The sequence below is a fragment of the Rhynchophorus ferrugineus genome, unplaced genomic scaffold (genome assembly GCF_030347505.1).
Source record: "Rhynchophorus ferrugineus isolate W39M unplaced genomic scaffold, kcgeb_rfMv2 rfM4, whole genome shotgun sequence".
In the NCBI taxonomy this organism is placed as follows: Eukaryota; Metazoa; Arthropoda; class Insecta; order Coleoptera; family Curculionidae; genus Rhynchophorus; species Rhynchophorus ferrugineus.
In genome coordinates this window covers 25,554,752-25,576,096 of record NW_027472583.1, presented here as the reverse complement: position 1 = coordinate 25,576,096, position 21,345 = coordinate 25,554,752, and the positions used below count along the sequence as shown (strand labels likewise).

General features: G+C 31.7%; 2 protein-coding genes and 1 non-coding gene across 4 annotated transcripts in view; 1 reads left to right on the top strand and 2 right to left on the bottom strand.

Moving 5' to 3' along the window:
- Window positions 1-4,906: 4,906 nt before the first annotated feature.
- On the bottom strand, window positions 4,907-4,990 carry TRNAL-UAA (transfer RNA leucine (anticodon UAA)). The gene has a single exon. It is a non-coding gene; the product is annotated as a tRNA-Leu (tRNA).
- An 851-nt stretch (window positions 4,991-5,841) lies between these two features.
- Window positions 5,842-21,345, top strand: part of LOC143195715 (14 kDa phosphohistidine phosphatase) — a 311,279-nt gene continuing 295,775 nt past the window's right edge. The window contains exons 1-2 of the mRNA XM_076403140.1: window positions 5,842-5,978; window positions 6,043-6,216. Of these exons, the coding sequence (XP_076259255.1) occupies window positions 6,078-6,216 (139 nt within the window). The 5' untranslated portion in view covers window positions 5,842-5,978; window positions 6,043-6,077. The remainder of the gene's footprint in view (window positions 5,979-6,042; window positions 6,217-21,345) is intronic.
- LOC143195714 (phosrestin-2) overlaps window positions 7,034-21,345 on the bottom strand; it is a 486,868-nt gene continuing 472,556 nt past the window's right edge. The window contains exons 10-12 of one of the 2 annotated variants that reach the window (XM_076403139.1): window positions 7,965-8,247; window positions 7,696-7,907; window positions 7,034-7,636 (exon numbers count right to left, since the gene is read on the bottom strand). In XM_076403139.1, coding sequence (XP_076259254.1) covers window positions 7,708-7,907; window positions 7,965-8,247 — 483 coding nt within the window. In that variant the 3' untranslated portion in view covers window positions 7,034-7,636; window positions 7,696-7,707. The remainder of the gene's footprint in view (window positions 7,637-7,695; window positions 7,908-7,964; window positions 8,248-21,345) is intronic. The other variant, XM_076403137.1, reaches the window with a different exon arrangement.

The window sequence follows — 21,345 nt, the reverse complement described above, 5'->3', positions numbered from 1 at the left end:
ACTCGAAATCAGAATCTTTTTAATATAACCCAGAACTGTCTAAGTGCTGTTCGTCTTTATCATATCTTGAATATTTTTGCTTAGGGCTTTCTTCTATGTCTTCGATCATTACTTTATTTTACTTTCTCTTATCATTGATAAAGAAAACATATCATCTTCAGCTGTTGGTGTCTTATCTGTTGAAATAAGCAGACAATAGGCAACATATATCTCATGGTCGTCTAATTTTCTTTCTCTTGCAAAATTATCTGCATCAGTTTACTCACAGATTCTTCTTTGGAATTTTTTATCTGCTCACCTTATATATATTCTCTAGTCTCTCTATATATTTTCTAAATTGGTCTGTTTAGATGTGATTTTGTAACTAATGAAACTTATATGCCTTTTAATCTTCTATATAGTACCCTAGAATTCTCAAGCAGTTATATGTTTTATATGTATTATAAGTTTTTGATGAATCTTTAATTTCTACTATCTTCTCTCTTTCCATTCCAATAAACTGTTTATCTCCATAAAGACTTTCCATTAAATCCACTATTTATTCTTACTCTCCTTTTAATAATGAGCCATCAATGAATATACCGAGATGAACATTATCTCATTTCGTGTTCCAACCTTTAGGTGAATTTCTCAATCCATAAAATGCTCAATTTAATTTATAGTTTCTTGTTTCAGAATTAAATCCTCCGATTTCCTGTTATATCTAGGTCTATTTTTCCATTTATAATATGATCGAGCGTCAATTTGATTTTTCTTTCATTTTGGATCCAGTGGTGTTGAATTGATATTTATATCAAATTCTAATGTTTTCTAACTAAACTCAAAGTAACTTTGTTGTCCATCCTTATAAATTAAAAATTCTTCATTACTAATTGGTACATTGATTACATTGTTTCTTTATCCTACCGATAATTAGGATAGACCCCTTGTTCCTAGTTTTCAATACTTCTCTGGTCCTTGCAACTTACACATGGTTGATTTTCTAAACTCTTCTCCATTACTAATTGCTACATTGATTACAATGTTTTCTCTATCCTACCGATAATGATGTTGGACCCCATGTTACTTGTTCACTAGTGTTTCCCTGACCGTTGTAAATTATACAAGTGGTTGATTTTCTAAACTTGGATTACTTCATTACTAATTACTGCATTAACTACAATGTTTCCTTCTATCCTACTGATAATTCTGTTGGATCCCACGTTACTAGTTTACTAGTGCTTCACTGATCCTTGTATATTATACACGTGGTTGACCTTCCAAACTCTTAACCACTGCACCACTATTTACTACATTGACTACAATGTTTTCTTCCATCCTACTTATAACTCAAGATCACATTTTTCTAGTTTTCTGGTGTTCCTTCTGATGGTCATTGATCTTTGAGTGCTCTAGTGCTCCTAAATTAATTTCCGTCTGTTGCATACAGCCATCTTGTTACTTCCACTTTCCTTCGTGTATATATAACTATATATATACTATACCGAACCAAACACTTTTTTCCTAATCTCCATTCCCCTGCACTCTCCGTCGTCACTCTACTACTTCTCATTTACACCGAGAATTCTGGGCCCATAACCTATTACGAATCACTGACGATTCGGGACGGGACGGAATTAATACACCACTTATGGCCTTGGAACAAAAGAGAAACTTTATTTTCATCCCTGGTAATTTATACCCACTCGATACAAGTCACAGCGCCCTCTACTAACTTTAACACTATAACCACTGTCTATGTGGCTGATACGACTTATTTTATTTTCCCCGATATATGGAGGAAAAATGCTTCATGAATACACAGCCGAGTAGATCACTTCATAGGGCAGGTTTGAGCAGGAAAAATAGCTATCTATCCTTAGCTATCCCGCTACCTTATGGCGTGGTGAACTGAGCGTTCGGTCAAGGAATAAATCAAGGTGTATGGCCTTTTCTAGCAGTGGTCGAATCGCTTATTATGGAAGGTGACGGCCTCCGTTTTCTGTAGACTGATTTGTACCTAGTGAATGCTCCCATCGTAGTCTTTCTACGGAAAGGGCCAAATACTTCGTTTGCGGATTACAGACCCATGAGTTTTTTCAGTTCGCTTTCCAAAATTTCTGACAGCTTCGCCCGCTTATCATGCTGTACGCTTAGCCGTCAACCATTTCGTAAACAGATAGGGTAAGCTTGGTCCAGTTTTCTTCGACCTCTAGGCTACTGGTCTGTGTCGTGGAGATGAGCAATCATTATTCTGCACAAGGCATTCCAGTGGTTCGTCTCTATAACGTGATTGTTTCTTTCAGTTTGTTTATGAAGCCATTTTTATGTTCCTGACATAGGGTACGATCAGCATATCCCTGAATTTCTCAGTCTCAAAGGACTTGTATTACCCAGTGTATATGCAGAAATAAAAAACAAACGCTTTCCTTGGAAGAAACAGCCCAAAAGTTACCTAGATTAAGGATGCGTGCGTTACTTAGCATTGTTTTTACCTGGTACGTATACAATTATTTCTGTAAAGCATTTGTGTTCATATAAATGTACATTGTTTTTTATAAGAATACAACAGAAGAAATTATGACAATATTACCGACATTTTAAAGCCAAAATATATCAAAATGGAGCGATGGCATAATTACATTGAAGGTATATCTAATCTAAAACTCTTTTCGACATCACCCATGAGGTAGAGATCTAGGCCCGCTTTTTTATGTATTGGTATGGAGGAGGCCTAATCCACCTACTTAAAAGTTGCACGTCCAAGTAATGTATTCTACTTTCATTAGAGAGCATATTTACCTTTTTAGGTTTAGTTCTTGTTTCAATCGATGGTGTGTTTCCTTGTCAAGTTTATGATAATACCTGTGTACACCATTCTTGAATAATGAATCAGTGAATTCCCCTAATGCATTGACCACATTTACAAAACATTTACTATTCATGCACTCTTCATACATTGCTCATGTCATGTATAATGCCATGCCTAATAATCATGTATAATTCTGAATAATTACAGACATACTTATGCACACAAATATTTCACACACTATAATACCATTTGCTACAGTTGTACTTTATTAATTATGTACACACCTTTAGTTGTTTCCTTTCTCATTACCCTGTCTTTTGAATTATGAGAATTGTATCATTACAATATCCCCGAAAGTTACATTTACTCACTGTCAGTGTTTGAGTCACTGTTCAAATCAATCACTATTAATTTCCAATCTGTCTACCACTTAACAGGTCAATTGAAAAGTCCCCGACCTGACACATAGATGGCACTACTAGCATTAAATCCGTATGTTTTTAATTAGCCCTAACCGTTCAAAAGATGCGTGTATAAATTTGACAGCTGTCGGATCATTAGTTTATGCATCTTGAGTGAAGCAACTTTTGTTATTGTGAAAAAATAGAATTGGAAAAATGGAAAAATAAAAAGGAATTTTTCGTGATAAAATATACACAGTTGAATAATACAGTTGAAGCAAAAACTTGACTTGATACCGTGTTTCAGGAAACTGCCCCAGGAAAATCCACCATCAAGGATTGGTATGCTTAGTTTAGATGTGGTGAAATGAGCACCGAAGACGGCGAAGGCAGTGGGCGCCCAAAAGAGGTTGTTACCGTCGAAAACATTAACAAATCCAAAAAAAGATTTTGAATGATCATAAATTGAAATTTAATGAAATAGCAGATACTCTAAAGATATTAACTGAACGTGTACATCATATCATTCACGAATATTTGGGTATGAGAAAGCTCTGTGCAAATTGGGTGCCGCGCGAGCTCATTTTTAACCAACAACAACGACGAGTTGATGATTCAGAGCAGTGTTTGAATATGATCAGCCGTAATAAACCCGAGCTTTTGCGTCGATATGTGACAATGGATGAAACACGGCTCCATCATTTTACTCTGAAGTCCAATCGACAGTCATCCGAGTGGACTGCACATGATGAACCCGTTCCAAAGCGGCTGTATGTCCGTATTTTGGCGTCCGTATTTTGGGATGCGCATGAAATTTATTGGATGCGAATGAATTTATTGGACCGTTTGAAGGACGAAATCGCCGAAAAACGTCCGCATTTGTAAAAAAAAAGGTGCTGCTTCACCAAGACAATGTAGCGTGTTACAAGACAGTGAAAACGATAGCAAAAATCCAAGAATTGGGCTTCGAATTGCTTCCTAATCTACCGTATTCTCCAAATCTGGTTCCCAGCGACCATTTCTTGTTCTCAGATCTCAAAAGAACGCTCGCTCGGAAGAAATTTTCGTCGAGTGAAGAGGTGATTGCCGAAACTGAGGCCTATTTTGAAGCAAATGACAAATCGTACTACAAAAATGGTATCGAAAAGTCGGAGGGTCGCTATAATCAGTGTATCACCGTTGAAGGGAATTATGTTGAATTAAAAAAAATAATTTGGCAAAAAAATGTGTTTTACTGTGGTAGGCTTTTCAATTGACCTGTTATACTGAATATATTTTCTTGGACTCACAAATAAAATTAAATATCCCTTTAAATCCACGTTAAAAATTGGATATGGTTTCGCCAGTTTTAGTGTTAGTTATTACAACAATGCAAACATTCTGCTGACTGGTCTACTACTGGCTCGCTTGTAAAGTAGTCATTGAAGGTAGCCACTACCTACTGTCTCATTACCGACGCTTAGCCAATAGTCACGCTTCACATAGAATAATTAGAATGGTGGCCAATCCCTGGTGACAAAATATTACCTGCTTAGGTCTTTAACTCGACTGAAATTGTATGTCTTTTTCTCATTGTATTATTATTGGTGACAAAAATTAAATATTCTGAGAATAATATTTCAAGAAATAACACAATATTTATATCACAGCGTTAGGTAACATTTATTACTGACTTAGATCAATTAAACTTTAAAAAAGTTATAAAAGTAAACTCTGTCAGGTGTGGGGTTCGAACCCACGCTCCCTTTCGAGAACCAGAGCTTAAATCTGGCGCCTTAGACCGCTCGGCCAACCTGACTACACCATAGAAGTTTAAATTACATTATACACACAGAAACCCTTTTAATAAGCTTTAAAAAGTATAACTTTGGTAATAATATATTTTTGAATAATATAGTTTTAATATATTAATATTAGTTAATTAAATTAATATTTAATTTGTAGCGAATTAATGTGTTTTTAATTATTGTAAATTGTATGGTAATTGTAAATATATAACAATACGAAATTTGTTAAAAATATACAATCGATTATCGTATGATTATCAATACTATGCATTGTTCATTCTATCCGAATATTGTACTTATTGTTTTCTTAGTTGCCTACCTACAAATTACTAATATGTTGCATGTATTAATTGTAAAGGACAACATTATCGTGATAATTCAATAATTCACATAATCCACACAATCATGTTAAATAGCCGAATTATTATTCAAATGCAATATTCTGTCCAAGCTAATAAAAGAAATGTGTCGTACTAATTATCTAAAAAACACAAAGATCTAGAAATATATAGATATATAATAGACAACATATATACCATCCTTGAATTAACGTCACAAACTGATTATTTAGTTGCATGGTTCTGAAAATTACTTTATAACATACCGTCTAACGAAAAATAAAGTGTAAAAATATTTTTCTAAATATTGTTATAGAGTGATTTATAACATGTCTATGTTATATATATTGTAGCCTTTCATTTGAAATCCATTAAAGTTGAATTATTTATAGGGATTTTTATAAAGCTAAAATGGAAATTACATCAGTATTGTTTTAAATTAATTTTCATTCTTTGATTTTGGATTTTTTAGATGTTATGAATATTGATTCATCGACTGAATAAAAATAAAGTATCATCTATGGATAAAAATAAGTTTTTTCTAACGGAAAGTTTCATTATTTAAATTTAGCCGAGGTATTTCGATTACAGTCTTTATAACTAATAAGCACACTCAGTATCGTAACATAACCTTACAAAGTTAGCGGCTTTGTTGATTAGTGTAAGTTTAGTTTATATTTAAATTGTTAAATTTAGATGTAACTGATTTTGGTTTTTTATTCTAGTCGTAAACTGTGAATTTTCAGAAAAATCTGTAAATATGTCTTCAGTGGTCAAAGATGTCGACATTGACGAGAGCCGGTGCAAATATATTCTGATTGATGTTACTACCACTAATTTTGATAATACTGTTGAAAAGAAGCTTATAGTTCGAGGATATGTTAGGTGCAATTATCATGGTGAGTGATAAATAGCATTAATAATATACACCTTGCTATTTTTTTAACGAATGAACAAATAATTGGGGTATTTTGCTAAATATTAATATATTGTGATGAGCAAAACAAATAGTATTTATAAATGTTTTTATTACAACAAATTAATGTACATTCTTATATAAGGCAAGGGTTAACAGTATTATTTACTTTGGTTTTTCTTATACTGTTGGTATACAAGTTTATATCATAAACACAATAAAAAAAAGGTTTGTAATCTACTGAATCATTAGACACCCTAGTATAAACATTTAGACATTGACATTTTAAATGCAGTTTAGTACAAAATATAGGCTATGTTTAATTGGGATTATAAGTTTTGTTTTGTAATGAACCAGACCAGCTGTACTACAAAATTGTTTTATAATTTTACAAGGCGTCCATATAAAATTGGACGATGCTATTATCTTAATATTACATATGCTACATTTTCTACAAAAACAATAAATAATTCAGTCCAAACCTTATAGGATTTTTTCTACTAGATAATGTAATATTAGATTTGATACGTATTTACAATATATTAGTTTATAAAACATTTATTTTATGCTTTTACTCTAGTTAAGAATGTTTATACATTATTTTGGATTGTCATATCAAAAGACTGATTATATATGTTTTATAGTATTTTTCTATATACTATTTTACCTTTCTATTAATGTGAAATTATTTGCAAACCATTGATATTAATTTTTTTATAGAATTGACAAAAATCTCAAAATTGTTCGATGTGGACTGAAGGTAACATTTGTTATACTTCATAGGATATAGAAGTTTTATATTTGTTTTTTTTTGTATATTTTTTCTATGTATTCACATTATAAAACCAAAAGGAATGAAGGTCATGGGAATATTAGATATTAGTATTAATATTGTTTTATTATTACATCAATGAAACTTCTTATGATTTTAAGTATTTATCATATTTTTAAAATGAATGAGTTATTTAGACACACTATCAACACTGTTGATATGACAAATGATATTACCAATATTTATAGGTCTAGTGCTATGAACTATCATATGTCTTAAAACAACATAGTGCTTTTAAGTTATAAAAACCGCGATGTTCTTCTTGGGCAATCTCTATCATTTCTACAGACATATTATTATTTTTAGCTCCATTCTGTTTAGATGACATTTTACAGTATGTTTCCTCTTTGGTCACAGGCAATATTTCATCTAAATTTTGCAGTTGCTTCTTTGGGGCTTCAGCAGTAACATTAGCCGTAGATGGAATATCCTCTTGTCTACTGAATTCCAATGTGCTAGGTCTTCTGGGTGGGTTATTTATTGCGTTTTCGGTATTTGCTCGGGCGTCGCTTGGTTCCAAATTGGGCTGGGTCGTTGTGGAATATTCTGTTTTGTTGATTTCTACCACCACCTGTGATGAAATTACAGTAAATTTTGCAAATACATTAAAACTGAATAAGTCATACTCACTTTTTCTTTATCTCATGTTCCATCTTTCTCAGGTTTTATATCGTCTGCTGTTTTGCTTTGGGGTTTCAAAGGCTGAACATATTTACGAACTTCTGTGTCAACTTTCTTTACCCTGGTTAAAGTACCCGTGTTGAATTCAGTACATGCGTGCATTAGAGTAAAAGGTAGTTTTAGGCTCACATCCCCTCCCATCACGCTGGCTAATAGTTTCACTAAAATGATTCGATAATTGACATATTGGTCGTTTAATTATTTATTTGAATATTTACCTTTTACATAATATGATACGTAGATAGCAAAAACATTTCGGTCCTCTGGATTTCCACTCGTGGAGCAAACCGTACTGGCCAAATTGGAACTAGTTTTGGTATAAGTGTCTTCGAGGGCGATCCAATTTTTCGTGCTGGTCCCCAGCGGAAGCAATGTGTATGTTTTTGAAAAGGTATCGCCGGTATGGATGGGACAACTTTCCTTATCGCTGTACATGGCTACCACGTTTTTAAATTTGCCGTTGCTGAACATGCACACGTCAACATGTTGTACAATAAAAACCTACAAAACAGATGAACGTTATTTAGTGGGATGTTTATAGTATTATATGATTATTGATTTATATTTTTCAATTAACATTATATTTTTAGTTGTGTTAATTATATTATCTGTAAATTATCTTTTGCAAACGAATCTTTGTTTTGTAAAACGGCTATAGTGGACTGTTGGCATTCTTTTTTTCGTGCTGTTTGTCGAAATTTAATTTCGTCAAGTTACCAAGGGACGAGCACAGAAAAGCGTGAACAAAAGATAGTTAAGGAAAACAAACGGTAATGGGCTCAGTTGTTCGCCTTATTTGGCCATTTCCTTCCTAGAGGCCCCGGACAAATTCCGACGACCTGTCGAAACAAATTGGCCTACATGGGAAACTAGTGTTCAACAGTAATGTGTTGTAAATTCTTATTTTTGTTGGGAAACTTATATTTGGTGGTAATTATATCTACGGTATATTATTATTCAATTTGTGAAAGCCTATTGTTTGCGAAAAAAATATTTTTAATGTAAATTTTACGTAGCCATGATTTTTTTACAAGTTTAAAAGTAATAATTTCTCAATTGTTATTTTTTTCTGAAATTATAATATTTTTTCAATTTTTGGACCAGACCGAAAGAAATAAACCTCAAATGGCATTCGGCAAAAGTTGATGTTGACGCATTTTTCTTTGATTTATAACATGACGGGACGTCGATGGAGTTATTCGGCACGGTAATCCGTTATAGGGACGGTTCATTTAACTTTCTTTCGTTCGGCGGTTGGTAACTTTTTTGGAGTCGAAAAACGAGGTCGATTTGAATATCGAGTTAGATCGCGACGAAAAATTGGGATTTTCCGAATTAAGAGATCCTATCCAAATAAGGGCGTTTGTCGCATTTATGGGTCGTCATCGTGATGTGATTTACGTTCCAAATCGCCTTTACAAGGAGTAGAAAATTTAGGATGTTTTTACCTGTGTTTTTTTTAACTGAAAATTGGGGTAATCAGCTTTGATTCGGCTATTGCCAGAAAGTGTTATAAACAGCAGTGCAAACTAAATAATATGGTGTGTTTCAATAAAACTACGGCTACTGCTTCTTTTCTTGCAAGGTTTTCTGAAGTTTCATATTTATTTTCAAATAATAAATTTATTAAACATATAATTGTTTAAGGTATAATCATATTGAGACATTTTAAAAGCAGTATTATAATATATTTGAATTAAATCCGGAAGTACGATTGCGAAACAATTATATTTTGGCTTTGCTAATTTTGTTTTGGCTAAGTCTAGGGAATGGAGAGACAGAAAGTGGTTAATAATTGTAAAATAGATAATATTGGTACATTGTGTTCGAGAGTAACTAGAAATTAAGTGCTTAAGTGAAATGAAGCTTAGACTGCAACGAGTTCGTGCTCACTGAGTACTGTACCAGTGAGTTCGATACGATTATATTCTCTTGTTAACATTAAATGTAAAAAGTATTTCCAAATGACGTCGTTTGGCAAAACGCATATTGTATAGGACAGTTTCATGATGACTTACTAGGAGCGCTGCTACCACAATAAGAAGCAGACCATCAATTCTTAGAAATTTATATTATTATATGTTTTGTTAATTACCGGTAAAATTAAACTGTCAGAATAGAATATAAAACTATTAACATTTATATTTAATGCTATTCTAGGAATTAATTACTTCCCTAGCATCTGGAAAGTAGCTAAAATATTAATGATTTTCAAACCAGGAAAAATACTAGAAATACTAGAAAGTTTTCGAGAACTATACATCAAGAAGCTAAACTATATAATAGAAAAAAGAAAAATTATTCCAGAACATCACTTTGAGTTTCACAATAAGCATGGAACTATTGAACAAGTGCATGTACTTGTAAACAAAATAAACACTGACCTAAATGCCAAAAGATATTGTTCGGCTGCTTTCCTAGCTATATCTCAGGCTTTTGACAAAGTATGGCATACGGGCTTGCAGGTTAAATTAAAGAAACTTCTCCCTCATCCGGACTATCACTTACTAAAATCTCATCTCGTATTTCACATTTTATTGTAAATTAAGGCGATGAACATACCGAATTACAATTAAATAACTACTGTGGCAACACACGCAGACGACACAGCAGTCTTAGCATCTCATAAAGATCCAGTCTCAGCATCAATAAACCTACAAACCCACCTGGAGCAAATACAATTATGGTTGAAGACATGGCGCATTAAAACCAATGAAACAAAATCCACCCATTTAACGTTTACCCTGCGTAGAAGAACATGTCCACCAGTGAATATCAATCATCGTCAACTCCCCCAAGCAGAGCATGTTAAATATCTTGGTATGCACTTGGATCGACGCCTAATCTGGAAGAAGCACATACTGTCTAAACGAAAACAATTTGGCCTTAAATTTTATCAAATGTATTGGCTCATCGGGCGCAAATCCAAATTATCATTAGTTAAGAAGGTATTGCTATATGAGTCTATACTGAAGCCTATTTGGTCATATGGAATCCAACTATGGGGTACCGCTAGCAAATCTAATATATCCATCATTCAACGGTTCCAAAATAAAGTGTTGCGTGCCATTTTTGATGCTCCATACTATATTTCAAATAAAGTGATACAACGGGATATTTGTATTCTAAAACTAATTCCTAGAACCCATAACGAGTGTAATTCAACGCGTTTGTGTGAAGTACTTCGAAAGAGTGTCAGTGCATCCCAACGTACCCGCTAAGCAGTTAAATATGCGACGTACTATCACGTCGTAGTGTGTAGACTAAAACGTTTAACACCACCTGATCTGATTACTGGACATATGTAGACTTTAGAATAAGCTTTAGAATAAGACTCATTAATTAAGATAATATTTTATACAGGAGATCGCTTAATGAAGTGATTTTCTACCATGCCATGTATATATAATATAGACACAAGAAATACTTATTGCCTATAGGACAGATTATTGAATCACAAAGAGTAAAAAATTTTTTTGTGGGATTTGTTTTTGGTGAAACGAACTATGGTCCATGATCTACAAACCCTTTTTCGCTATAGCAACGATTTAATCAAACACCTGCCGGTGAGCACGCGAGGAGGTTTAATTCACCGGCAGTCTACGAACTGGCTATTGTTACTTTCAGAGGAAATTTGCAAAATAGTTTTAGGTGGTAGTTGCATAAGGATTTTTAATAATAGATACATATAAAAATAGATAGTAGTTTAGATAGTCTAGTACAACTTGAGTGGGACCTGCTGGAAAAGGAAAACAAGCTTGCTCCAAATTGTGAGGAACCAATATCAGTCTATCATGTTTTAGTGTAATGCAGACATTTATTAACTGTCAGAAACTGGTTCATTGAGGGATGTATTCTCGCTTCAAAATCTGCACAAATTGTTTTCTCAAAGAAATCGATCTGGATTTAAAGTCCAATTTTAACCTGTACGTAACTTTATTTTAGGATGACTTATCTATAGAAAATTGTTTATTTATTTATTTGTCTCAATGTTTATTTAGGGTATGGTAGATTTGGTTGTTGATCTATTTAATCAATATAATATAATAATAATAAATAATTTATAACCGTTAATTAGCATATTATTGTAGAATTCCTTGGAACGCGCAACTCACGGAGGTTAGGTTGTCGTTAATAATTCTTGGTCTGTGTTAATAGTCTCTAAAAATGCTAAAGCATTAGGGAGAATCTAAACCGATAATATTAATAAAATAATGCAAAAATGCCATGTCTACTGGCTGTTATAATAAAACAAATTCGATTTACATAAGATCTTGTTTGTGTCCACTGTTTTAAAATAAAAATTTGCTTAATTTTAATATCGTAAACTATGATGATGTTGAGCTGTATCTCATTATCTAATTATTTTTCCTGAAAACATAAACAATTAGCCGTGGCTTCGGGAATGACAGCCAGTGATGGTTTATGAAATTTTAATTGATATTTATGACTAAAGTTTGAGCTGAAGGTAATTCAAATAAGACACCTGCTCTGTAATTTAAGCCCATTAATCTTTTTTTTATGATAAAATATAAATAGAATAATTATATAATTCAGTTACTAGTAATGATTTATATATACTACTACGATAAAAAAAATAGTAAATTTGTTTAATTTTCCAAATTTATTTTTTTAGACGTTTTGTTGAGTTTTGAGCTCTGTTGTTTACTTTTATTGATTTAGTTCGTTCTGATTTGGTGTTATATTTTTCGTCGATCGTCTGAAAACTATATACTGTTTGGATGTAGCTAAAGAAGTTGTGAAATGATATGGATAAAACGATGCAGCTGTTTGTTACCTTAATGGAAGGGACTATTAGAATGTCCTACTTTATTTTTATATTTTGTTCATCTTAATTTCTTCGTTCAAATGGTGCAGTGACGATGTATAATGCTCAGTTAGTCCTTGTTTTGTATATATATTTTTTACATTGCAAAATATTCAGCCCGCAATGTAAGAAATGCCATAAAAGTTATCCTCTATACTGAAGCGAATGTCTTTGGTTTCAATTATTGCGTGTATACACACACATTTTCACTAGTCATTTCCACAGGACATCCCAAACAACGGTTATCCTTCTGCGTATTGCAAACAATATATATATATATATATATATATATATATATATATATATATTTATATATATATATATATATATATAGTATAAATTGTAAACATTTGTAATGGAGTATTTATTCCATGAACTGAAAAATCCGCTACGAATTTAAAATTAATTTTACATTTCTACAAACTGCAGTATATTCGACGTCATCTACGACGAGCATTGCCCGTTTTGTTGGAAGGACTATATTGAGTTAACACTATATAATAATCTAGGCTTTGCATCAATAAATAAGTGAAATAAATCAGTGTTTCTATCGTGCTCAAACATTAGCATCAATATTTATAGAAGATAAAGCATTTTATACTTCACTTCTTTATTGAATTGTTCATTGAAAAGTACGTTAGTGTTTGAACCGCATTTCATTGATGCTAAATTTTAAAACTAACTAGTTTTTCTATTTTATCTATTATAATCTATTATATTTTACAAACTTATTTAGATAATTTAGTATTGTTTGTGACTCTGATTTTTTAAAACATATTTTTTATGGTCTTTATACACCAATATAAATATAATATAAAAATATATCCATTACATTAATACCAATTCTGTGATTGATGATATTGCTAGATTGTTTTTCTCGATTTCAACGAGATTTTTCGACATATTAGTCACGAATCAGGATTTCCATTGTTTTATTCTAGCCTTGAAGTAGTACGATATATCGCAGTTACTATTCATTCTGGGCCTTTATAAATTGGTCTTGAACATTTTCACTGAAAATGTATTTACCATAATTTTCTACAACTTTTTCTCTTTCAACTTTCTGGAAACTTGGCGATGCTGTATCGAAAAACGTTGTTGGTTTCGCGGTCATCCAATCAACTTTCGATTTTCGTGCCTTTTCGTTATTTTGGAAACGATATCTCAGCTCTGTTCTACGATCCTCTAGAGGCACTGTTGCAATATAACCAGTTTTCCCGAAGAAACAGGTCACCATTTTCTTTAAAGTGCTTCGTGCGCGAACAACTTTTGTTTGGTTTGGTTCATCTTGGAACACCCATACAGTCGACTGCTGCTTACTTTCAGGCTCATCCGAATATATCCATGATTCGTCACCTGTCACGATTTTATAAACGTCTTTCGATGCACTACGATTGAATTTCTTAAGCATTTATTGTCAAATTTTTTCGATTGTCAAATTGTGTGGGATCTAACGCGAACATAACTTTCGCATAGCTCAAGTGTTCATGTAAAGTCGCATATATGCTGGTGGAACTAATGCTTAGGGATGCCTCAATCTCACAATAGGTGACATGACGATCTTGCTTAATTATTTCGCACACAGCATCGATGTTTTCTGGTACAACAGCCGATTTTGGACCACCTTCACGAAACTGAATTCACTAAACCAGCGATATTCGGTGGTTTTTGATGGAGCTTCATCGCCAAAAGTCAAACTCAGTTGATTGGTGCACTCTTGTTGTGATAATCCACGTCGAAAATCGTAAAAAATCATCTCACGAAAATGTTCACGATTCAGTTCCATTTTTTGCCGAGACGAAACTTTCAACTAAATATAAAATAAACAAATAGCGTCGTGCGACAAAATGTTCTGAGTACGTATATCGTCAAAAATGTCAAACTTTACGATGGAACCGTCAGATTGACTCACCCTCGTACGCCTTCGAGAGATCCTTTGTTTGGCCTAAAAAGCAATGTAGTCACAATGGTGAGACCGTTCTAAATGACATTTTGATATCAACTCGTGTAGTAGTTTTTTGATTTGATTTGTCAATTGCTAAACCGTCAGAAAGTTCTTTGAGTGTTAGAGCAAAAATCAGTACTTTTAAAACAAAACCCGGCATTTGGAATATGACGGAGCAGCATCACCATAAGTTTCTAAACATATTTGATGGACTTCGGCAGCAGATATCTTCGAATCAAACAAAGATAACGAATGTTGACAATGCAATTTAGAGCGTTCAATGATTCTGCAATAAAACTATATGGAAAACTGTTAGAACCATTAAATTTTGCAGTTAGGTTAAACAAGCATCACTTCCAATATTGCCAAATAAAATAATTGACAAGCCATTGTTTAATGTTCTGATTCTAACATTTTTCTCTTTCTCATCCGAAACTTTTTTAGCCGATTTTTATATTAAATTCTAAACCAATATCTTGACGCTTACGTTACTATCGTAATACACTTCAGGTCATGCTTGATGAATATTTTTGCAGGGTTGATTCTCTTTCCGTAATTTTTCATTAGCTTCGCTTTAATTAAAAGTCCTCCCTTCACCCCCTTCATTTCGTCTTGTTCGTTGGAAGGTTGGCACGTACAATGGCTAAGCAATTTTACCATTTTATTTTCCCGCTATTAACTTGATTTAATTAGAATTATCATTTGAGTTTTTGCTTTTAGGCTCCAAAATATTTTTGCGTTGATCAACGTTGATCAGTCACGTATAAATTGACCAAATGTATTTGGCGTCTAACTCTTCTACTGTCAATCATTCATCCTGGGTACTTCTTAAATAATACAGATAAGCGCCATTATATAAGAATGATGCCCTTTAAGTTTTTGTCCTCGTTAACCCTTTAACTTTTTACGTGATTTGAAATAAAATATATTTATAAAAAAAATTGAACCGACTTTAAAAAATAAATATGGGACTCATTAAAATGTAAAAAATAATCAAACTTAGACTTTTAACAAAAAAAAAAACGTTTTAAAATAAAATATGTACGTAACAATACTTGTATAATAACTAAATAAAAATCAGTTTGAAGTCGGTACCGTGCTCAAACAGTTATATTAAATTATATTTGTTTTGTTCTTTTTTAATTTTGTCATTATAACATAAAATTATATTATTTTTGTATTGTTTGAGGGATAGGCACCGACTTCACACTTATCTTTATATTGTTATTACAAGGATTAATACGTACATATTTTATTTTAAAACGTTTTTTTTTTGTAAAAATATTTTATTTTTCTCTTTTTGGTGTTAAACATTTGCTTAGTAAATTAGGCAGTTATTTTATTAAGTATTACAATGGATAGTCCAAGTAAAATTACAGCCTGTATGAGGAAAAATAAGAATAAAGAAACAATGATTGAAAATAAGGAAAGTTTCAAGCACTGAGGCCTGCTACCTAGTCTAGGTGATTTGACAAATGTTTCAACCAAACTAGAGAAAGGAAAGTTGCTGCTCTGTTGGGATTTCCGCGGAGGAGCTTAACGTTCTAACTATTACACCATAGAAACAGTTACCTACCATATTTCTACGACTTTTCATATGATATGGTTAGTGCTTAAAAAGCAAACTGAATGGCTTTTATATTGAACTTCTTTTGATTTTTCTTAATCCTAATACATGTCTATATATTAAAATAGAGAATATATGAATAAAGAAATTTTGAAATTGTTATTTGATTTTAGCATCTATATTAAAACAATAACGAACACAATAAGATAATTTATATTTTACAAGTTGAAATATATATTAAAGGAATATATTTACATTATCATTAAATTAACTATTGACTTTTCAAATTTGATCTATAAAGTAAAAAATCAAAGCAATTGATACGAGGTTCAAAGAATCAAATATCATATAGTGGCATATCTTATTGTATTAATCATTAAACACCGTAATATTTATAAATGTTTTAAAATGCATTTTTGCTCTGTTATATCTATGCAAATTATGTTTTACCTGGTTGATTAAAAGAATAATTTCTTTTCCTAAATTCTTTGCTTTTTTTATTCGATTAGATTCTTCGATCTCACCCTTGCGATAGCTCACCTTTAATTTAATTTGCCTTCTATGTCTTTTGTCTATCTACTGCTTTCTATTTTTTCTTATGTTCCATGTGAGAATTAACAATTCACCAACAAATAACGAATAAATATGAAATTCTATGATCAAAATTCATTCAAAAATCAAAAAATTCTATGAAACTTTTCTTATTCTATAAAATTTTATAATTGTTAATATTCATTGCAACATTCATTTTAAACTTTGACGCACACATTAATGTATTCATTACCTGCTTGAAGTTTTAGTAGCATAACATATCATTTTTAAATTATTCTCTTTATTATGTGAGAAACATAATTAACTTAATAAATCGTGGTCGAATTTCGGGCACTGGGTGATCACTAGTTCATTTTAAACCCAGAACGGATTTTTTTGTCTCATTTTGCCCTAGTTTAAAATAGATATAACAGGTCAATTGAAAAGTCCCCGGTCTATCATAGTAAAACACATTTTTTTGGCAAAATTAGTTTTTTTATTCAACATAATTCGCTTCAATAGCGAGAATATAGCGACCCTCCATTTTGTAATGCTAACTGATTATTCTTATTTAACCCTGATTATATATTTAATCTTTCGTTCTCGGATGCTAATTGATCGTCAGGTGTTTACGTTTTAATTATCGTCTTTTGCTTTTCTGGCTAAGAATTATGAAATGGAATATTGGAATTTCACTTGCTGATCTTCAGATTATATAACAAAAAGCGTCCTTTTAACAAGTCTTAAAAGTTTTTTAAATATTAGACCAGTGAAAAACATTTTTAACATTCAGGCTGTCGTCCTAGCCACGACCTTGACAAAAATATGCCGAATTTAGTTCTATATACATTTATATGTAATATTTATAGTTTTTTAATTATTTTTTTGGTAGTTTGCTTGTAGATAACTATATATTATATATTAATATAGCAGCATTTTGGAACGCTATTTTTCAAGATTGTTAATGTAATAGGGTAAAAAGATTAAAATTATGAATGATAAATAGTAAAATACTTTTGACTGTTTTTATGGCAATACTAGGTAATATTTTTTTGATTGACTTTTTAGGTTTCGCTCTAACTTTCTCGATATCTGTCTTTTGATTGTCAAACCTTCTTTCCTAAAATTTTGAAAACAAAATTTAGATTCAAAATGTTCGAGAAATTGAATCGATTCGAAAATATTTGTAGAAGTTCTTACAGTAGCAGTTAAATTTCGTAAAAAATATTAACCGTGAACAGGTGATAAACTATATTCAATAATTATACTAAATATTTATAATAAATAAATTTTCATATAGAAAACTCTTCTTTAATATTCAACAATTTATTTTCTTGGCTATTAAAAAAATACAAGAAAATAATGATGGTCGCGACACTTTTTAGTTAAGATTTATTTTATCAGCAGGTAAGGCAGATAAATATTTTTTACAATTTATTTTTATTATTTTATAACTTTTCAGTAGAATGATGCATTCAGCTAAACGTTCTATAGTTTGAGAATATTTTGAAAGAGAATCCTCAACTTCTGCTATCTGCAAGCCTTGCTTTAAAGGATCAGTATTTAGTATTACAAATAATACTGAGGCGATACAAGAAATTATCACAAAAGAGATATATTCCATTCTAACTTCAAAAAATACAAATACAGTACTACAACTTGAAATTCAATACTGACGAAGAATGTGTTTCAATCTAGTATGTTAATCAATTTAGTATATTATTTAAAAATTGCAATTAACATATTAAAATACGCTAAAACCTTTGTGGCGTTATTATTCCATTCCTTTTTACAGATCCTAGAACATTCAAATATAAAAGTAATTCTACTTCCTTTATAATGATATTATTCATTGTTAATAGTATTCAGTATTTTTTCCTTTTTTTAAAGTTAGTATGTTAAGGATTATATACATCTCCGTTTCGCTTATACTACAGTTGGAAAATATAACCACATTTAAAATTAAATGACCCAAGCAATTATCTCCGTCCTCTTCTCTCTCACAAGTTATATAGGAAAGGATTCGTACATCACGAATGGAATAAACAGTCGAACTGTGCAAAATAATTACTATTTTCAGTCGCTAGTTGACTATCGACTGTTTTGCGACTATCGACTGTTTCGACTGTTTTCAGTCGATAGTTCCCAACGCTAGTTAACATTCTATATTACTTTATGACTTTATGTCAGTAGAGCAAAATGACATATGTGTCAAATCATAAATTTCTATACTTAAGTCTAGCGACATCTGTTAGAAAAGCTGGTAATGACCTTCTGGTCTACCTGGTAATTTTCTGTGAACAAATGCAAATAAAAACAAACAAACAAACCGTTTTTGCATTTGTTGAAAAAAAACCTAAACAGTTCTGTTAGATCTATTAGAACCTGCTAGAACCTACTCAAAAATTGTATGATCATAATTTTATACACCCCTGTGAAACTAGACATATCTCATACTAGACATAATTTTCCATTTTGTTTGGTAACTCAAACATGAATAATTTTTTTTAGGGACTATTAGCAATAAACGCCATAAGCAAAACAGATGAGACATAACCTCAAAATCTATTAACAGTGTTATTTACTTAGATATTACCTTTATGATACTGCTTAGACGTTATTAAAGGTTATAAAAATAGTAATTGGTTATATCAAAATGTTCTTCACAGAATGATGATTCCGATGTTGAAGTTATATTGGCTGGTTCTAGCTTTGTAATACAATAAAACTTATACATCTTATTACATTATCGAGTCCTTTTATTGAATTGGATCCTATATTCTCTTTTTTGAATTAGTTGTAGCCCCTTAAGTGTACATCTTTACTCTTTTGTACTTGTAGCACGAAAATTTAACCTTCTCTAGCATTTTTCTGCATTGGAATGAAAATATGCAATATGTTTGGAGTTTTTACCGATGTTTTATTATTTTCGGGAACCGCACATCATCGATACGTATTGCAATACATAATTATAACATAAAATTATTAATATTATAACCATACAACCAGTGAGACTTATAACTAGATAACCGTCGATTGCAGTGAACTATATTATTTCAAACGCCAGTTTCTCCTTCAAATCCTTTTACAGAAATAATATATATGATATGATATATATTCCGGGCAATGAAGTAGTTTTTCAAAATTAATATTTATGACATGACTTAAAATGCACTGACAAATTATATTTCTCATGGAATAATATCATAATATGTATAATAATAGTTAATATTTATTTTTAATTAGTGGGGAAGGAACGTTGCATTCCCCCCCTGTAAACAATCGTCATCACAGAGACAATTTTGAAATCTTATTTTCGTTCATACGGTTACGGGATAAATATATACAATTTAAATTATTTCCCCTCCTGGGTTAAAAGCATCTTATTTGCGAAACCGACTCATTCCCTCTAATGGAAATTGAAACAAAACAAGAAACAGGAAAAAACACTTAAAAACTCATTAGAAATTTTAAAATCCGGAAAAATAAAGTTTGTAAATATTTAGTAAGTTTACTTGTTTATTCGTTATGTTATGATGGCAAATCAGATTATTTTGTGTTTTTCCTATGTACTATAACCGGAGCTGAGCAAAATACGTTTTTTGCTTTAATTCAAATAGAAGTTACAAAATACAGTATATATGTTTTTTAAAATATGAAATACAAAATAAAAATATTTTGTGTATTTGAAATATAAAATACAGTATTTTAGATATTTTTATTTAAGGTATAAAGTACAAAATATACTCAAGTTATACGTAAACAGAATAGAAGTAATCCGACCCAGACCATTAATGAGTAAAAGAATTTTTTTTTTTTTTTTTTTTTTTATTACTCTTCGTGAGTCCACAATCTGCCCTATTGGCAATAAGTATTTCTTCTGTTTATATTATATATACATGGCATGTAGAAAATCACTTCATTAAGCAATCTTCTGTACAAAATATTATCTTAATTAATTAGACTTATTCTAATGCTTATTCTAAACTCTACATATGTCCAGTAATCAGATCAGGTGGTGTTAAACGTTTTAGTCTACGCACTTCACTATCACGTCGCATATTTAGCTGATTAGCGAGTACATTGGGATGCACTGACACTCTTTCGAAGTACTTCACACAAACACGTTGGATTACACTCGTTATAGGTTCTAGAGGAATATCGCGTTGTATCACTTTATTTGAAATATAGTACGGAGCATCAACAATGGCACGCAACACCTTATTTTGGAACCGTTGAATGATGGATATATTAGATTTGCTAGCGGTACCCCATAGTTGAATTCCATATGTCCAAATGGGCTTGAGTATAGACTCATACAGCAATACCTTGTTATCTAATGATAGCTTGGATTTGCGCCCAATGAGCCAATACATTTGATATAATTTTAGTCCTAGTTGTTTCCGTTTAGAGAGTATGTGCTTCTTCCAGGTTAGGCGTCGATCTAAATGCATACCAAGATATTTAACATGCTCTGCTTGGGGGAGTTGACAATGATTGATATTTACTGGTGGACATGTTTTTCTACGCAGGGTAAACGTTATATGCGTGGATTTTGATTCATTGGCTTTAATGCGCCATGTCTTCAACCATAATTGTATTTGCTCCAGGTGGGTTTGTAGGTTTATTGATGCTGTGACTGGATCTTCATGGGATGCTAAGATTGCTGTATCGTCTGCATATGTTGCCACAGTAGTTATTTTTGTGGTGGGCAGATCAGCCGTATAC